At 52.1% G+C, this 19,587-nt stretch overlaps 1 protein-coding gene across 2 annotated transcripts; it reads right to left on the bottom strand.

The window, feature by feature from the left end:
• Nucleotides 1-827: 827 nt before the first annotated feature.
• Nucleotides 828-19,396, bottom strand: LOC135284557 (uncharacterized protein KIAA1958 homolog). Of its 2 annotated transcripts, XM_064396130.1 has the most exons (5): nucleotides 19,230-19,395; nucleotides 11,040-11,120; nucleotides 5,256-5,340; nucleotides 3,893-5,066; nucleotides 828-2,369 (listed from the first exon to the last, which is right to left on the bottom strand). In XM_064396130.1, exons 3-5 carry the CDS (start codon nucleotides 5,256-5,258, stop codon nucleotides 1,525-1,527), a joined length of 2,022 nt encoding a protein of 673 aa, XP_064252200.1. In that variant the 5' UTR covers nucleotides 5,259-5,340; nucleotides 11,040-11,120; nucleotides 19,230-19,395; the 3' UTR covers nucleotides 828-1,524. The 2 variants fall into 2 exon arrangements, with proteins under 2 accessions (XP_064252200.1, XP_064252201.1); XM_064396131.1 differs by lacking the exon at nucleotides 5,256-5,340 and having other exon boundaries at nucleotides 19,230-19,396.
• Between the last annotated feature and the right edge of the window lie 191 nt (nucleotides 19,397-19,587).

Below are 19,587 nucleotides of genomic sequence, written 5' to 3'. Positions count from 1 at the left end.
CTGCAAGCCCTGACCCGGGTCCGGTACGGACCGGCCGGGACCCGGTACCGACCCCTCTGCAAGCCCTGACTGGGGTCCGGTACGGACCGGCCGGGACCCGGTACCGACCCCTCTGCAAGGCTGACCGGGTCCGGTACGGACCGGCCGGGACCCGGTACCGACCCCTCTGCAAGGCTGACCGGGTCCGGTACGGACCGGCCGGGACCCGGTACCGACCCCTCTGCAAGGCTGACCGGCTCCGGTGCGGAGCCCGCCCTGCTCACAGGCGCTGGCCGGGGGTTCCCGGTGGATCCCCAGGAGGTGCCCGGGTGCTGTGACAGGTCACAGCTGGCACAGGAGGCAACCCGCTCGTTCCCCAGCCTCGGGCGTGGGCCGAACCGAACAGCAATGGGCAGGAAGGAGCCCGAGCCGGGGTGGTCTGGGGGTCTGGGGGCTGAGGGAAGTGGGGAGCAGAGGTGTGGCTGCAGCCGGGTCACCAGGACCCGGGGGACAGCTCTCAGTCCGGGTGTCACGGTGATGCCACCGGTGCTCCAAAGCACAAGAGGAGCCGGCAGATCTCTCCAGCACCCGAGGGGTTTGTCTGGTTTGATGTCTCTAAAAACGTCCTTAAGTTACTTCTTGATGTTCAGTTGGCTGAATGGGACCAACTGGGGCAAAGAGCTTGGCCCCCAAGGCTTTGCTGGACACCACGGGAATGGCTCCCAGGGCTTCAAAGGGCCCAAAGCTCTGTGCCACCAGTCTGGGAGCAGGGGAGACTGAGCACAACAGGGAACACACCAGTGTTCCAGGAAAGCATCACCTCCTGTTCAGACACAGACAGACAGGACTGAATTAAAGGTTCTTTTATTTGGCTCTGCCAACAATGCAACCAAAAACCTGACTGAGCTGTAACAGCACTGGGGCAGCTGAGCAGAGCTGAGCACACCTCCCAGTGCCTTTGTGGAGTTGTGTTTTGCACTCCAGGGAAACCACTTACCATAAAACCTTTCAACATTGTCAGACACTTTAAATAACTTCTTAAAACAGCCACAACTTCTTCAATCTACAAATCTTTCCCTAAGGGGAATGACCTGAGCCTTGTCAGAAGCGTTTCTGCGAGGTTGGGCCTGGCAGTGTCATCACTCTCCTGTCGCTCATCCTTCACAGGCTGAGCTGTGTGGGGTGACAACCTCAAAATGTGGGTGCAGCTGATGCTCCTGGCCAGGCTCTGCCACCCCCAAGCCCTCTCTGTATCAGCAGTGATGGTTTCTAACAGCATTGACTGTGTGGTAGAACATTAACTTGTTTGGCAAATGTGAAACTGAAGACTCTCATTAACTCATTGAATTATCAATTCCAGTAACAGAAACAACAACAAAGGAACTTCCCTGAAAGCCAAGGCGCTGCAGATCTGTAGGTACCTTCAGTGCCAAGGTGAAGCCCAGCAGAAGGACGTTTGTTCCCAACCTACACCAAACATTGCAGTAGGATTGTGTTTCAGAGCAGCCTTGGAGTGGTTGAAGAGGCAAAGGTGAAGGGACACCCCTATGTCCTGGTCTTCTTTACTGCTTCTCTGACTTCCTGGGTAATAACTTTCAAGATCTTATCAATTCTGGCTTTTGACAGTGTCTTCTTGCTGTACCACACCTTGTCCCAGACAGAGTACAGTGACTTGGGAGACAGGTAAAGAGGGTGGTTGTCTTCCAGCATGTCTGCTGGCCTCTTCCTGGCATACTCCTTGTAGCTGGCCACAGGGCAGTTCTCTGGATCCTCGGGCTTGGCAAAGAGCTGTAGGCTTAGCTCCCCTTCATCTTCCCCAGGGCTCAGATCATCCTTCCACTCCAAGTACTCCACCTCTCCTTTGGTCTTCCTCAGCACCACCTGTCCCCAGCAGAGCTGGTGGGCCTGGTGGTGGGTGCTTGCCCCAAACCCCCTAATGAGGTTGATGAACATGAGGTGCAGCAAGCCATGAGGGTCTGTCTTGTTTAAAATTCCCTTCTTGTGAAGGTTTTCCACATCTTCATCTGTCAGGTTCTCCACAACATTCCAGCCTTCCTCCTTCTTTTGAAACAGGTACCAATGCTTTAATTTATAGGCTTCCTGAGAGGCCTTGAACTCTGGCCCTCTCAACATGCTGTACTGGTAGTTGTGGTCCTGGAGGTACCGGTTGATGTTGCACCGCAAAAAACTTAAGGAATTTGCAGAAAAATCCTTGCCATTCTGTTTCTTGGCAGAGCTGAAGAACGAGACCAGGTAGTGGTCAAGGTCTGCAGGTGGCAGCATGTGGATCTTGCGTGTCTCGGAGGGGTGGTGCGACTTCAGCCACCCTTCAAACATTCTAATGTCTCCAGTGGTATAGGTTTTTTTTTTCTCCTGCTTCTTCAGCACATCTAAAAGACAAGACACAGCTTTGTGGACAGGAAGAATCTACAAGGATCAGTAAAACACAAGGAGATACAGGATAGTGTCTATCTGCTTTCTGGAAGCCATTCAGAGAGGGGAGGACTCTCCCAAACCCCTTCCCCTAGAACTGTGGGTCATATTTGTGTTCTCCACAAGACAGAACAACCCAACAGTGCCCAGCTCTCCAGGGCAAGTCGGGCTCCTTCGTGCTCCCTCTCCCTTGGCAGCTGGCCCTGCTCACTGCCATACAGGGAAATTTCCCTTTCACTGTGAAATACCAGCATGAACCAAAGGTTGGGGTGGATGGAGAGGGAGAACAAACAGGTGAGTAGAAGTGTTGTATGATTTTGTTTAAAGGATTGCCAGGATTCCAGTTGGGCTCTCTCTCAAGTTGCCATGGCAATACCACATCTACCTAGCTCGATGTAGCATGAGAAATGAATTCTTTGGATTGCTGGAAAGCTCCATCTGCTCGCCTGTGACTCGTCCAGGGCTGAGGATGGGGTGATGGAAAAGGGCTCACGAGCCAACACCTAGAACCCTTTTTGCACCAGGTTCTTTACAGGCTTAGTTGTCATCCTGACAGACTGATGGCTGTCCCACTGGTTTGGGGTTTTGGCCTGTTTTGTACTGGCTGCTCCAGGTGCAGAGAGGAACAGCTCATGAATCAATAATGCTGAGGCCTCCTCTGAGCCATGAGCCAGTTACCTTGGCAGAAACAGCTACTACAGACATTCCCAGAGGAATTCCCAGTCTCTTCACATGACACATGATGTCAGTTATGAAAATAGTAAAATACTGCTCCCAAACCCCAACCGTGGCATTTTATGTGGTTAGGGCTCCACAAGGAACAACAACCCCTAAGCCTTTTCAGGACCAGCACTGGTGCTGTAAGCACATCCCAGGCAGACCCCAAATGCTGCCTCAGCAACCTCAGCCCTTCACAAGGCCATTCCCAGGCCCCTGTGCTGCAGGATAGCACACGGGAAAACCTTTATTCCTGCAAGGACTAAAGCAATGTTTGGAGTCCTGCATTTCCTGTGCAGGACTGACACTCTGTTGCCACTGGCCTTGGTGCAGCCAGAGCTTTGGCCACAATTTCTCTGCATTACTTCCTCTTGTTTCTTTCTCTGGAGACCTGAGTTCCCTGCTCTAGCTCCAGTTTCCCACAGGGACTCTGTCAAGTACGGCCAACATACTGTGTGTGGGCACTGGGTAAAATGGAAGACCAAAGTATTCAAACTGGGATGTTGGGGCTGGGGCACAGCCAAGAACACCTCTGGGTACCCCAGAGAAGGGCATTCCCTACAGAAGTACCAATTCCTCTAGGCAGGGAGCTTTGTAGTCCCCTCGAGCAGAAACAGCAGTGCCCCAAATCCAAGAGATTTACTTAGATGCTGCAGTACAGATCCTGGCAGTGATGTGAACTCGCCCTCCTTGGATATTTTGGGAAAGTGATTAATGGAACACCCCCACACCCCTGCAGGCACAGAACTCCACACTGTCTTACCTCCATTTGAGGCTGCAGGTGGATGGCTCTCTGGACTCTGGAAGGCTGAAGAACAAGGTGTCTGCCTGGATCCTGATGTCTCGCTGTCCTCACCCACGTTCTCAGCACCATCCCCACCGGAGCCCGTTCCTGGTGTGCCACACTCTGCAGGGCTCAGATGGAGATGTTGCCGAACAGCAGCAGTGGCTTGGAGCTCAAAGAACACCACTGAGGGCTGTGATTCAAGCTGAGCCTTGGCTTCAGTGCTGGGGACAGGAAGGCGTTTTAAACATACCTTTGGTGCTGCTGCTGACCCCAGGAGGCTCCTTGCTCTGGAAGTTTCAGCTTTGGGCCCTGCAGGAGTGGAAGAAGCCAACCTTATTATGTTCCCGCTCACGTCCTCTGAGTTGCTGACAGGAGCCTGCAGAATGTAGGCACGGGCTAGGGGTGGCTTTGCTGTGGGGGCAAAGGCAGCTTTCTGGGAGGCTGCTGGCTGGGGCAATGCCATCTTCTGGCAGTGCTGCATCTGCAACTCCTTAGCAGATGGCTCTGACACATTATCCTGGCTGATTCTGTCTCCTTGGTTGTCTTCATCTGCCTCACACTGCTCTTCATCAGAGATGATGATCTGTAGTTCTTTGTCACTTTTGGACTCCACATCCTGTTTGCCAGTCTGGAGTATACTACCAGACATGGAGAAGTGCTGCTCTGCTTCAGAGAATGATGTTTTGGGTTTCCTGGTATTTTGACTGCCTTTGGGCTCGTTATTCCTTGTGTAGGCGATGTCAGCCTTCTGCTCAGTGACCCCTTGGGATCTGCCACTTGACCCTGTGCTCCCAGAATCTTCTTGATTCATCTCAAAAGATGATGGGGTCAGCTTGAGCTTCTTTTCCTCAAAGCTGGATTCTCTTGCCGAAGACTCAGAAGTCAAGAGCCTCTTTCTGTCTCCTACAGCCTCAGTCACTTCTTCCCCTCTGTTTTGTGACTTGCCACAGTGCCAGTGATAGGCATGCCCAGCTTTGCACATCCACAGCACAGCGTTGTCATTGTTCCAGTGATCTGTGTTCTGAATAAATTCCAGGGCTGGGATCTGGCTGCATATGGTCCCATGAGTGTGTGCCCAGATCACAAGGTTGGAGAGATCCACTTGAAGGGAACTGGTACTGCTGCACCCTCTGTCACTGGTGCTCTCGCTCTGTAAAGGTGTTGGAGAGGACGTGAGTGAGAGGATGTGCAGACAAGAGCAGTCCTGGGGCTGTTTCTGTCCCTCCCCAACAGTGCAATAATTGTAGACTGGCAATCTCATCTCAGGGCTCCTTTTAAAAATCAATTTGTTCTTTCTTTCTTGTCTCTGCTATCATTTATGCCATAACAGAACACTCACCATGCTGCTGCTTTCTGTCTCACTGAGCCTTCTCTCAGGTGGGGATCAGTAAGTGCTGCTTTGAATGGCCTTTCTCTCTCAGAACCTGAAAGGATCATCACATGTGTGTGCTATATACATGGAGAAGTGTATATGTATATATACAAAACCCTGACCAGAAGATGCAACTGAATTTCTCCATGCTCAGCCCACTGCAGGCCTGTGCCCTCCCTGGGCTGAGCTCCCACTGCACTCCCAGAACTCTACACACAAAACCTGCCTGGGGTAAATATTTGCAGGATCAGCCTCTGCAACACCAACAAAACGGAAACTAAATATAAACACTGAGAATAGAATTTTACAAACTGAACTCTGCAAGCCATTCCTTCAGCACTCTGGGGTTGGCAAGCTCTGTGTTTCCAAGTGCAGAACTGCAGAGAGAGATCAAGGAATGGTGAGGCTGGTTGAGCCTGACATTCTCTGACTTTGCAAACAGTAACAAGAGGCAATTTCCCAACTGAACGACTTGCACATGCAACTTGTATTTGTATTAGAGACTAAATCTGAAACTCTCCCATCTGTTTGGAAGGCTCCACGCAGCAGCCTGGAAGTCATCCCTGTTTCTGTGTCACAGGGAACACACAACGTGCCCTCAGCACCACGGCAGCCCAGGAGCCATCGCTGACACCACACACTCCCATCTCAGCCCATCATTAATTAAAAGCTTTGCAATCAATGGTGGTAAAAGAGGCAAGGCTGGAAATGCTGGACGCAGGAACCTTGTCAAAAGTGGTTCTTTGAGCAGTTCTTTTAGAGCAGTTCTGGCTTCACAGTGCTCAGCTCTTGGGGGGAACAGGCCCTGGCTGGCAGTCTGTGAGTGCACACTGCTGAGAGCACACCTGAGCACACCTGGACACACCTGAGCACGCCTGAGCACGCCTGAGCACGCCTGAGCAGGCACAGGAGCTGCAGCCCCGGGGCTCCTGCTCTCCCAGAGAGCTGGGCAGCACAGGAGAAGCCCATCCCAGCTGACAGCTGCAGGGCTGCTCTGCAATCCCTGAACACGGTGCTTGTCCACAGGGATTTATTTCAGGAGTCAGAGGGTGAGGGTGAAGGCTGCCTGAGGGGCAGGAAGGGCTGTGAGTGCTGGTCCTGGGGCAGTGCTGTGCCCAGTGCCCTCAGGGCCCAGTGCCTTTGGTGCCCATCAGCCCAACACACTGGCTCTCCTGTCCAAAGAGAACAGGTCACACCTCTCACAAGTGCCAGCTGACCAGGAGGTTCAGGAACTGCTCTCTTTGGGGTGAGCCTGCAGCACAGCACACAGCTCCTTTCTGCACTTAGGCTCCATCAATCCATATGTTCCTTCCTAATGATAGCACAGATAATTTTAGCCCAAATGCTTGGCTGTTGCACGTGCCAGCATGTGGAATGTGCAAAGGCGGGATTTACTAAGAATGTTTTACTGAAATCCGCTGCTGCTTTAACAAAAAATCAGACAATAAAAGCCTTTTTGGAAGCAGCAAATGCAATCTGAGCTCCTGATGTTAATCAAGGCCTTGTATGGGATCTGCTGTTCCCGTGAGCTCACTCCTGATGAACCCCAGCAAACAGGGCAGGGAGTCACCTGCAGTGGCCATTTCAGCTGCCCTGACCCCTCAGGGCTCTGCCCAAACTTCTCCCCAGAGGTGTTTGGCCTGTTCCCACCCCCCAGGCCAGGGAGTTCACTGCCTGCTCCCGCTGAGCCCCGACAAGCTGAACTTGGGGAATAAACATTTTCCCTCCTGAAGTCAAAGAGAGTTTTATCTTCAAGTTCAGCCTGTGCAATTCCCCAAAAGGGCTGAGCCATTCCGACAGACTCAGAGGAACTTCCATGCCAACAATCTGGTGCCTTCAGTCAGTGTGGGAAAAGGTAATAGGAACGGAAGCTGCGCGTGGTCATAGGGCCACAAAATCACTGACTTGGCAGATGAACATCTTGATCCCTATCACAGGCTCTGCAAATGGAATGCTTTTATCTTCCCTTATCTCCAGGCACATGTCTTCCTCTTCCTGATCTCTTTGAAAGAAAAGCCTTTTTTTTCTTCTCTTGCTGTTTAGTTCCCAGCTACAGACCCCCTCAGTCTGTGGTCCTCAGACTTCCAGCAGCTGAGATTCCCTCAAAGGAATGGCAAGTGGAATCACTCTGGATTCACAGGCACAGCCGAGTGAGGAAAATGACCACTGTCCTTCCCCCCAAAGGCTGAACTGGCATAGGTGTTTTTCCCTTTGAATAATAAAAATCCATCTTGATCTTTGCCACAGTTTTTCCCTGCTTCCAGCAACCCTGGGATCCCTGTGGAGAAGGGTCTGGGCTTAGAGTTTGGAGCTGAGGTTTGTTTTGGAGCCTTGTGCCTGATTCAGTGTCTGTGTGGCTGGGAGTGATGTTGTGGGTTAATCCTCTTTCCAGGAGAGGCTCCCATCTGATAATGGACACTGTGTACAGGACCCACACCTTTCTGCAGGAAAACAGGACATTCCAGAGCTGTACAGTAAAGGATTTCAATTTTTTTTAACCCATAGGGAATTCAGTCTACTGCTAAAACCTACAGTTAGGTAAATTCAGACTCACTCATGGAAAAAAAAAAAAGTTTTGTTTTTTTTTTTGTGTTTTTCTTTTTCTGTTTGTTTGTTGGTTGGTTGGTTGGTTGGGTTTGTTTTTTGGGTTTTTTTGTGGGGTTTTTTTTGTTTGTTTTTGTTTTTTGTGGTTTTTTTTTTTTGTTTGGTTGTGGTTTTTTTTGTTTGGTTGGGGTTTTTTTTGTTTTTTTTTTTTTTTTTTTTTTGGTGCTGATTTTACCTCTGTATTCCAGAAAATGCAGCCAGGTAATTTCACAAGAGTCTCCAGCATTCAGGGGAGACTGAACTTTGGGCTGACTGAAACACGGAAATGCTTTTTTCAGTTTTAAGACTTCATGTGTGTCCTTTGAGTCCTTGGTGGGGGGGAAAGCAAACTCAGCACTTTCTGAGATTTCTCCTCCTGTAAGGTCTGTCAGACACAGAGTGACCTGAGATTGCCACCACTGGGATCTTCCTCTCTCCCCCTCCCAGGCGTGCTGAAGGCCTGAACCCATAAAACAGACACAGCCTTGTGCAAACAGGAGCACTACATAAAGACACTAATTTGGAGGCACTAAAAGCCCTTTGCCCCCTCTGTCCTTGTCCCATTGCCCTGTGGCAGCCCTGGCTGGTGCCTCTCACGGGCTCCAACGCCTGTTTTGCAGATTAGAGCCTGGGACACGCACGGAGCCAGAGAATTGGAGAGCTCTGACTTCCCTGCTCCAGATAAGACAGTGCAGGAAACTGCAACAATCCTGCTAGGAAAACAACAGGATACAGAACAGTGCTTAAACTTGACTCCTGCCCCCTTCCCCCTTCCCTTGGGAAACCCTCCCTGGAGGTGAGGGGACCTGGGACAGCCCCCAAAAACACGTGTGGGGCATTGCCAGAGCTTGGAGGCACTGCTGGGGCTGAGTCAGGGCAGGAAGGGCTGAAGCTGCACTCCAACACATCTGGCTGCAGCACGGGAGCCGAGTGGAGCAGCTGCAGCTCATGGCTGCCAGAAATCACAGAGCTTGTCCCACCCTCCTGAGCAGGAGCCCGGGGGATGGATCCATCATTTCCTAACACATCGGTTTTCCTGTTCTCCGTGTTGTTTGTTTGCCTCCTCATCTGCCCTGTACAAGAATCTTCTGAGCACCTCTTCAGCTCTCTTCCTGCTTCCCCACATCCTTCCACCAGCCCCTCCTGCCCTGCTTGCAGAAATACAATTCCCAGGATACATCCTGTACTTGCTACAGGGCACCATGCCTCCATTTTGAGAGCTGCTCCCAGAAAATCCCACCCGGAGAGTCTGTGGAGGGCAGGATCTGACTGCAGGCACCAGCTCCAGACCCTGCTGGCAAACACTGGCCTCCAGCACCACATTCCTTAAACAAGCCCTTTTTTGTTCAAAGACTCGGACACCACTTTTTCCCTGAGCTCCAATTATCTCTGCTCCTGAGGGGCTGCGTTCCGGAGCCGCTGGCCTGGGATGCAACTGTGAGCACTAAACCAAGGCCTCTGAAAAATGCTAATAAAAGCCTGGGCCACCAAACAGGAATCAGCCACCAAACCAGGCTGAGTGAAGGAAAAAATTCATTGGAAACCATCAACTTCTATTAATAGGAGCTCACGTTGTATTTCCCAGGGGGAAGTTGGAAAGCTGCGATCAGCGATGCCCAAATCTGTGGCCTGGGCAGGAAACGCTGCAGTGTCACTGTCACAGCGTCGAGGTGGAGTTTGGGGGTACCCACAGCTGTGCCAGCGCCCTGGGGACAGCTGCCTGGCCTGGCCCCACCATTCCCGGTGCAAACAGCGACAGATGAGCACGGGGACGGTACCGGCACAGCCCAGCCGTGGGGATTGTGCCCCCCAGCGCTGCTCGTGTGACAGCGATCTGTCCCCACGAGCTGCTGGGGGGCAGAAGGGAGAATGCCCGTGCATCGCTGCTTCACCCGCCCGTCTCGGGGTTTGCGCCGGGCACCGGGTGGCTCCGGTACCTCCCGCTGCACGAACGCCCTTGCTCCTCCCGGTTCTGCCAATCACCCGGGAGCGACGTGCGACGGGAACCCTTTTGTTCCTGCTCCCCGCGGCCCGAGCCGCCGGTACCGGCAGGGGGAGCTCGGCCCCGGTAGCGGAGAAGGGCGCTGGGCCCCGGTACCGGCAGGGGGAGCTCGGCCCCCGGTGCTCGCCCCGGTCCCGCCGGGAACGGCAGCACCGGGGGCACGGCCCGGAGAAGCGAGCCCCCCGGCCGCGCTGGGTCGGTGCTGCTCCATCGGTACCGAACAGCCAAAGCGAACAGCTGCGGTGGCGAGGGGAGGGCGCAAATCCTGTTTAATTTCATTCTCAGGAAGTTTATTGCGGTTTTTTTTTACATTTCTGAGCAGCCTTTTAAAGTTTAACTAAAATCATCGTGTGACACGAGGTGTTTCGTCAACCATCTGCTAAACTGAACTGAGCCAATCCGATCCCACTCAAAGCCACACACCACTGCTGGGAACAGGACACTGCAGCCAAAGTTTTATCCCAGTTTTGGAGCCTGGCACCTGCCCCGCCCTGAGCTGAGCCAGACCCTCTCCCCTGCTGTCCCACCTGCCCACAGACCAGAGCTCACATGTTCCCCCAGCACGCTCTGGCTGGAGTGTGGCAGCAATTTGTTATTAAATAGTATTTGTGGTGAGTCTGTGACTTGTAATTAGGTGTAATTGTTCACAATGGGACATGGTAACCTACTTCTTTTGCAATACAAACCATCTTTAGTGACTGACACCTCAGCTCCTTCCTACCCCTGTCTAAAGCCTCTGAAATTGGGAGGTGACTCAGCCTGGGGTGCAGGACAGTCTCACCAGCACCAGGCAAAGCTCACGTTCACTTCTGCACCCCAGGTGTTTACAGAGGTTTGCTGGGATGTGATGGGAAATGGCTCCCGCAGGCAGGAAAAAACACTGCTGGTAACAGTGTTTGTGACAAAGTACCTTGCAGGGGAGGGGAAGCTCCCTGGCTGTGGGATGGCTTGTTCCAGTCCCTGCTGGGTTTCTGGCAAGGGGAGCACAAAAGGAGCCCCAAGTTCAACATCTCCCTGAGCAGCACCCCAGGGTTTTGGCCACAGGCATTTGTTTGTGCTCCCTGGTGATGCCATCTGTGAGACTCAGAGGCTCCCGCCTTTGGAGCCTTGGCTCCTGCTCAATTTTCTACTCTGTCCTTGTTTAGACGTGCCCCTGTCTCCCTTACCTGCTCCAAGGTCAGGCAGGCAGCCTCCCACAGAGCACAGCACTGCCCAAGGACAGGATCTCATCCAGGGCACAGGGCAGCCTAGGAGAGAGGGGAAGAGGTGTTTGTTAGGAAAGGGAACTCAGAGCAACCTGCCACTCCCTGGGGTGGGATGGAAGCCATGAGAAAAGCTCTCTGTCCTGAGAGCCCTTGGCTTTGTTGGGCTCTGAGTGGCCACCCGGGGAAGCAGCCAGGACCAGCAGGATCTGGAGAGTGGCTCCCCATTGCTGCCCCCCACTCCTTGAGAGCAGAGCTGAGCCTTAGGGATGAAAACCCCACAGCTGGATGATCCTTGGGACAAGAAACACACACTTGGCCTGGGATCCAGGAGAGCTGCAGCTGTAACACCCTGCCCAGAGCATGAGGAGGAGCAAACCAAGCAACTCCACTCAACAGATTCCAGAGAAACCAGAGCCAACGGGTGGTTTGGATCTGGAGTTCTCAGCTGAAAGTGTCCCTGAGGGAAGGATTCTGAGAACTGACTTCCACCTGCTGCAGAAGAAACTTGTCATCTTGCACTATGGAACAAAGTATTTTCTCAATAAATAAAGTATTATCATGTATTTTTTGAGCCTTGACCTTCAAGTAAGAAAATGTAGCTGAACTGCCCCTCTGGAGGAATTTAGCTCCACAGGGAGAGTGAGTGAGCTCATGGAAATGCTCCTCTGGCTGAAGATGAAGGCAGTCCCTGCACAGGAGGGAGCCAGGAGTGACACATCCCCAACTTCCAGACCTGCTGCCAGGCACTGCAAGTCTCTTTTGTGATGCTGGTTTTACCCCAAACCAGGAATTCAGAGCTATGGTGCAGAGCAGGGAGCTGCACACAGAAGTGATGGTTCTGCCCACAAGGAGCCCCTGTGCCTGTGTTTTGGGGGTGCTGGGGCCCCATGAGACAGCCCTTGCATGGGATCCTGTCATTGCCTGCCACACTCACTGCCCTGGTATCACAGAGCTCGCCAATTAAATATTAAAACTTCTGAAGGATATTGAGTTTCTTTTGTTCCTTTGGCATCGCCAGTGTTCTCAGTTCTCCCTGACTTCACATTCTGCATCTTCCTGCCTTCATGTTCTTTTAATGCTTCATTTCATACTCCAGAGGGCTTCCTTCACCTCCTGTCTGTCACAGGGAGCATCTGCTGTGCAATCCAGACCAGGAGACGGTACATTTAGGGAGCAGGTTGCTCACCCAGACCCCAGACTACAATCAAACCACCAATTCCACTGTTCTGCACATAAGCTGTTGTGTCTCTTCAAACACTTCCACCCAGTTTGATCCAACTGCTTTGGCTTTGAGTCTGGAATCAGAAAGTGAGATTCCTGAACATGGTCACCATCTGAAGCATGAGCAAACCTTCACACCAGGAAAGCAAAATCCCCTTAGCCATAGAGCAAGGCTACTCTGAGCTGTTCCACTGCACAACATCCTTCAGGAACATACGGGCCAGCAACCACGAGATGCCCACAGCATAACTACAGCACTGACAAACCAATTGAGCCTCAGCAGCTGCCTCTGGGAAGGTCTCATTCATCCCCAGCACTGCCTTTTGAACTTAAGTGCCACTGGAACAAACACATCTTTGATCCAAGTAGGAAATAATTTGAAGCTTTGTGTTTAATAGAGCTGCAGCCCTGGGGAAATGATGTCGATCTTGGCCGGGATGACAATGGGGCTCATGGTGGGCACAGAGCATGGCTGTCCCCATCCTCTCTGGGCACAGAGCGTGGCTGTCCCCATCCTCTCTGGGCACAGAGCGTGGCTGTCCCCATCCCCTCTGAGCCAGCTGTGTTTGGACATCTTTGTTCTTGACTCAGGGTGGAAACAAGCTGCACAGCCGAGGCTCCTGAACTGCCATGTGTGGCACCAAAACACAGGATTTGGGGAGGGGGGCAGCAAGATTTGGACAATCCCTCCTGTCCTCTTGTTCCTTCTGCCTTTGGAGTCTCTCGTGTCCCACTCAGCTCCAGGGCAACCACAGCAGACATGAGGGGCTGCAAACACAAGCATGGAGAAACACATGGGCAGTACTGGGCTGCACACACCTGTGTGATCCATGTGCCTGAGGTGGGGGCACACACACATGTGATCTGTGTGCCCTGGGGATACACACACCTCCCTTTATACCGTGGACAGTATGTTGCTGCAATTTCTACCTGTAAAATCCTGTGTTCAGAGCAGGGAGCAAGCAGCAGGCAGGCTCCACAGCCGAGGGAGCATCCCTGGATTCTCTGCAGGTGCCTCTCGGCCAGGGCCCTTTTTCATTTAAATGACCTGTGCTCAGACTGGGACATTCTCCTGTCTGGAATCATCTGGCATCTGTGCCATATCCATTTGAAAGGCAGATGCAACAGGAGACACCTGTGGACAGAGGGGCAGAGCTAAGGTTTCAGGAACAATCACGGAGCCCGGCAGGTGAGCGACGGAGACGCTGCAGCAATAATGCATGAGCTGCACCTGCCTCCCCTGGGCCCTGCAGCACTGCTGCTCTGGGAGCTGGTGCTCCTCTTCCCCCTGAGCTCCACCCGCACTGCTGGGAGCACCAGCACAGCTCAGACTGGGATCACCAGGTTGTGGGGTGCTGGGAGAGAAGCAGATCTGGGGGGCTGAGCACTCTCAAAGTCCTGCAGAGCCCCCCAGGTTCCAGCTCTGGAAATTGCTGCTGAGCCAGTGAGTCCCCTCGAGAGGCTGATCAGGAAATTGGAGTTATCCTTAAGAGGATGTAAGGAAGGGAAGGAGCTTCTCAGGCCATTGCTGGGCACAGGGAAGCAACAGAAGGGCACTTATCTGTCCCTGCAAACAAACCCCTGACTAAAGCAAGAAGGAAATGCAGAGCTGGAGCTATGCACAGACGAGCAATGGCGTTTACTTCCCTGCCCTGGGATAGAGGGAGATGTGCTTGGAAGAAGGGTTGTTTGTATAAATAAATGTTCATTCTTGGCAGTGGAATGCAAACTATGCTGAGGGGCTGGAACCAGGCACTCGGGAAAGCTGAGGCCAGAGCAAGGGAGAGACGGAGTGAGGCTGCAGGGAGGAAATTCACATTCATTTTTAGCAACTTGGAGAGGCTCTCAAGCCTGTTTGACATTTTTAATTATGCTGATGCAGAGCCTTATTTCAAGGACAAAAAAAAGTCAGGATTGCAGGTTAAACAATTAGGAAATTTCACACCAGACAGTGAGGAGCAGCGCTGCCTGGGGGTCTGGAGACTCTCTGAAACACGGGATCATCTTTCAGCCTTTCTAGACAGACGGAATTTGAATGTCTTGCAGAATCCTCGCCCAGGTCAGGAACTCAGGCCCTGTAAACCTCTCCTGATGGTATTTTCTGAGAGCACACAGGAGGCAGGAAAGATGAGCCTGAGCTGCTGCTGTCTTCGTCCAGGCATTCCTGCAAGGTTTCTGAAGGGCAGAAAAGCATCCTGCAATGTGCCATCAACTGTGTCAGAATCTGTTAACTTTACAGAGGGAAATACTGCAGTTTCTGGTGGAGAGTGAGCTCAGCTCCATGGTGTCACATCACCAAGTCAGGGCCTGTCTGCTTTCCATGCTCAGAAAGTGACCTTTTGTCATGCAACCATCGTGACCTCGGGGTCTCACTTTCCCTGTGTATCCGTGGAAAAGAGCTTTACCTGCTTGCTCACCCACTGTTCTCTCTAAAAAATGTGCAAAGACCTGTCCCTGCATTTCAGTTTGGGTCTCAGGGGCCACAGCTGTGGCACTGAAGGGCAGAAAGTGCCTGTTTGTGTTGAGCAGAGATGTGAGTCCCCCTGCTCTGAGTCCAGCACAGGAGCTGGCACCGAGCTGGGGACAGCGGAATGGAATCGGAACCTTCGCCTTCTCTTTGAGATAATGGAAAGTCACAGGGAGGTATCCAGCTTTGGGCATGAATAAATCATTACAGGTATGAATTATTCAGGGCTCAGCCCTCCACATGTGCTCCATTCAGACTCCAGGGCAGCATCCCTGCTGTGTGGGGGTTTCCTCCCCAACATTCCAGGTCTGGTGAGTCCAAATGTTCAAATAAGATTAAAAGAATAATTTAAAATCCAGTAGTAAAAAGCTGCTTGAAAGTGCTGTGACACCTCAGGCTGGCGTTCCAATGTCCAGGCCAAGTCTGAGCTCCAAGAGCTGTCCACAAGTTAGCCACAGGATGGGATGGGAATAAGAAGTGGCTCAGGAAACTGGGAGCACAGGTTGGAGGGGAGAAGTGGAATGATGGGCACAGAATCAATGCAGGAACCAACCCAGCCTTCTGATAGCTTGTGTCTAACACAAACACAGGTTTTATGTGGATTTCTCAAATTACAATAAGCAACTTTGGTAGCATTTAGGGGATAAATCAGAATTTCTGGATTTGATCTGTGCTGTGAGATCAGTGGCTTTGCCTTGTGGTGCTTTTTAAAAATCCTGTTTATTATGAGCTGAAATGGGTTGAATGAAGAGAAAATCCTGTTTGCAGTAACTGGAAGGATGGCTCTGTTAGAGGCTGGAGTGATCACTGTAAGAGTGATGAATTCAATGTCAGAGTCCAAGTCATGGACCCTGGGCCCAGGGGAGCAGGGGCAGCCATGAGCCCCAGGTGCTGCCAGGTGATTTCTGGGCAAGAGCAGCAGCCCTGGGATGAGTTGCAGGGGGTATAATCAGACCACAGATTAATCAAACCACAGATTCATCAAACCATAGCCTAATCTTCAGCACTCCAACCCCAGCTAAGAGGGGAAAAAACTGCTGTGTTGCACAGCCAGGAAATGGCTGCTTCGTCCCGCACAGGAAATGAGTCACCCCAGAGCATCGGGAGGAGCCGTGGGGACAGGGAAGTGCTGAAATAACACGGAGAAGTACTGAAAAGTCTCTTGTGTTCGTGGATTAAAAAGAAGGAAAGATGTAAACTCTGAGCTCTTGTGATTCTCCTTCAAATGTGAAGCTCATGTAGGTGCCTGCAGAGTGAAATACCCACAGCTGTAGAAGGGGCACTCAGGCTGTGCAATGGCAACACAAACCATGGCCAGGTGCAGTTCTCCTGCCTCGCAGAGTGTTTCTCACCTGCTCAGGAGGCCTCAGGTTGCTGTGGTGGCAGAGCTGTCACAAACACCCTGCTCAGGGAGCCCATGCACAGGTTAGGAATCACAGAATCACGGAGTCATTCCCCCTTGTGCAGGCCCTTGTAAAAAAAAAAATCAGTCTCCAAAAACACTTCTTTTTATTACTGACAGCACATTAAGCTTAATTCCAAACCCATTTATTTACCAGCTCCCAGTCAGAGCACTCTTTGCTAGTACTCCACGCTGCCAAGCCCTCGTGGATCAATGGAAGAAACACTCCCCTCATTCGTGTCGTGTCCTGCTCAGAAAGCCACGTGTGTGCAGGTATGAGCTGCACCTCTCCAGATGCTGGAACTAACACAGCCAGCTCTCCCACCCCTCCTTTTCCAAGCACCCCAGCTCCACTTTGGATCCCTCTCCTGGTCCCTTCTCTCAGACAGCGGGGAGGCTGTGGGTCGGAGTTTCTGCTGGACTGACAAACCCTGCAGGGATTGTGCTCCTGCTCCGCCCGCCCTGCACGAACCATTCCCAGAGCGGTGATGTGGCATCATGAACGATGCACTGAAGAATGTTCTGGCACCATGAGATGCTGCTGGAGCTGCCAGTGCGCTTTGAAATAAAACCGCCGTGCTCGCTGAGAGGGCTTGGAAATAAATAAAAGCCACAGAGAGAAGCAGAAGGATTGGAGACACCCCCTGCTCCCGGGGGGTTTTTTTGGGATTCAGAGGTAGCACAGTTATCTGTGAGAGTTCCCTGGTTTAGGGCAGGTTCCCTGGTTTTATTCCCTTGCTGGGAATAACGAGGCAGGAGAGGAACTTCCAGGAAAACAACTCACTGGCAGCAGTATCCAGTGTTCCCAGGGTTTGGGTTCGTGAGCTGCACCCCTGTTTAGGAAGGTTCTGTTTTTCAAACCACTGGCAGAAAGGTTGGGTGGAAGAGGAAGGAGAAGGGGAAAGGTTTTGCCAGTTTGTGAAGGACAGGGCTGTGAAGAGAAGTGTCCATGACCCCACACGGGCTGGGGAGCTGTGCAACAATACACAAGGAACAGGCAGGAAAGGGTCGCTTTTGTTTCAGAGTTTTTCTTCCCTGCTGGTGAATTAAATGCCAAGAGATAACACATGCAGGAAGGGCTCAAAAAGGGAATAAGCTGGGTGTGCCCCAGAGCCCTTCCCGGCCAGAGGAACCAGAGCCAGAACCAGGGTGGGACGTGGGACTCTGCTGGAGGATCATACAAAAGAAGCTGATTCATTTTTTTTCCCTTTGCCCTCCTGTTTTTTTTTCATATGGTCATTTTCATCTGGGTTTGTTTTTCAAAACAAACACAAGGACACACAGGGGCTGGTCCTGCTCCCTGCTGTGTTTTCATATCAAGTGTAATCTTGTTCTTCAAAGCATTTTCCCCTTTGGCCCAGAGAAAACCACAACAGTGCCACGACTGGTCACTTGTAGTCCCATAGTACCTGAGCAGATGCTGTCTAAAAAATTCTCTTCCTATTGCAGGAAAATGGCTGCTAAAATGTTGCACAATCATAATTTCTGCAAGGAGTGTGGAAAATCAGGGTGAGCTTGCACAAACCCTAAAGAGCCTTTCAAGTCAGACCAAACCTGCAGAGGAAAGGCCTTTGGAAATCAGGAATCCTGGGGTGGAATTTACCTGTTTACTCTGCCAAAGATACCTGAAATGCACCTGGACATGCCATAAACTCATCTCAGCAGGTACTAGAAAATCAGACCCTGGCCTGGCCTGTGATTAATGAATGTTTTCAGTCTTTGTGGGGTGTTCAGGGTACAGAAATACCCCACACTGAAAAAAACAAAAAGGATTCCATCTCCACAGCATCCTCTACTATCAAGGGATTCCCTACTTATGGAAGAAACACCTCCATGGGAAATACACCTTAAACCAGGCACAGTCCAAGGGAGCTTGTGTTGGCAGCTAAATTCCTGCTTTCTTTGATCACATCACCTTATCTCTCTGGCTCTCAGCTACAGTGGATCTATAATCTCATCTTTTCCCATTCTTTGCCTCATCGAAGTTGTAAATCTCTTATCTGAGGCAGCAGCTGAGCCTTTCATATGCAGGAGCCAGGGGTTTCAGATGGGCTTAGTTGCCCACAGCAATAGGTCAGAAGACACTTTTCCTCTTTTAAACTCCACAGGGGCCAAGCTGGAAGCCCAGTAACCCAAAGAAATCAGAGTTCCCAGCTCCTGGAAAGATCCAAAGGAAGCTCCTGCATTTCACAGAGGGTGGAATGAGGCAGGCAGGAGATGAGCACTGCCCCAGTGAGAAATGAAGGCTCTGGCCAGAAAGAAAACCTGGCACAGCAACACGTGTTTGGGAGAAAATAGACCACTTCACTTCTAAATTTTTCTCTTCCCTACTCACGTGTCAAGTGTGTGCTTGAGAGAGACACGAGAAGGCAAAATGCATGTCTGTACCTGCCAGAGCTGCCTGACACAAAGCAGGAACACTGCCCGGGGATTTCATTTGCACTCTTGTTTTTAAAATAATTTTCTAAGCCCTCACATACACAGCCGTGTGTGACACAGGTGCTGGTGTTCTACAGGTTATCACTGGCAGAGGAACTTTGGCAAAACTACTAAATATATTCACAAAAAAGCCCTGGGTGGGAAGGCAGGCAGGGCAGAGCCTGGCTGAGGGCAGAACTAAAAATTAGCTAGAAACTGACCAATTAATGGTGGGGTACGGCAAGCGAGGCTCCGAGAACCGAGCACTGCCACTGGAATTATATAATTAATATACATTTAAAGAGTGTTTAATCCACGGAGCAGCGGTGGGCAGGATCGCGAGGGTCGGGCGTGGGGACAGACCCTTGCTGCTGCCCTCATCACCCTGCAGGAGCCGCACAAAGCCACCACACTGAAACTCACCAAAAACTTGCAAAGGAAACATTCCAGAGGCTTGACAAGCCCCAAATCCCTGGAATACACACGAACCCCGGCACAAAGCGGGGCCTACGGGCAGCGACCGATTAAAGAGTGAGACGAGCCGATCTAATTCTTGCACTGACGGGCCACAGAGCTGGGCCGGGCAGCCAAATGCCACAACGGCACCTGAGCCCCACACCGGCAGGTACGTTTAACGTCTTACCTCACAAGATCTCTCTCTCTCTCTCTCACCCTCTGGTAATCTTTATCCTTAAGACATTAACCGCGACCACACACACTCCCGTACTTTAAGCAAGCCCCTCGGCCCTGCGTGCGCGACCCCCCGAGGGACACGGCGGGCGGGCGCCCCTCACCCGGGATGGCGGCGGCGCGCGGCTCCCCTGCCCGCCCCCAACATGGCGGCGGGGCCGAGCCGCCCCCGCCGCCCCGGGCCGCGCCACGCGCACGCGGGGGGACCCGCTTGCCCGCACCCAAGATGGCGCCCAGCGCCGTGCCTCCCGTGCAATGCCCCCAATCAAGATGGCGGCCCCCGGCGTCATCCCAGCCTCCTTCCCGCTCTG

Source organism: Passer domesticus, chromosome 21 (genome assembly GCF_036417665.1).
Source record: "Passer domesticus isolate bPasDom1 chromosome 21, bPasDom1.hap1, whole genome shotgun sequence".
Taxonomy (NCBI): Eukaryota; Metazoa; Chordata; class Aves; order Passeriformes; family Passeridae; genus Passer; species Passer domesticus.
Note: the sequence above shows the minus strand (reverse complement) of the source record. Positions and strands in the feature narration are given on the sequence as shown.

Excerpts from the sequence above, each read along its gene's own strand:
- LOC135284557 (XM_064396130.1), bottom strand. Across the intron at positions 2,370-3,892 it reads ACCTGCAGCCTCAAATGGAG|ATGTGCTGAAGAAGCAGGAG; the intron begins GTAAGACAGTGT and ends CTTGTCTTTTAG.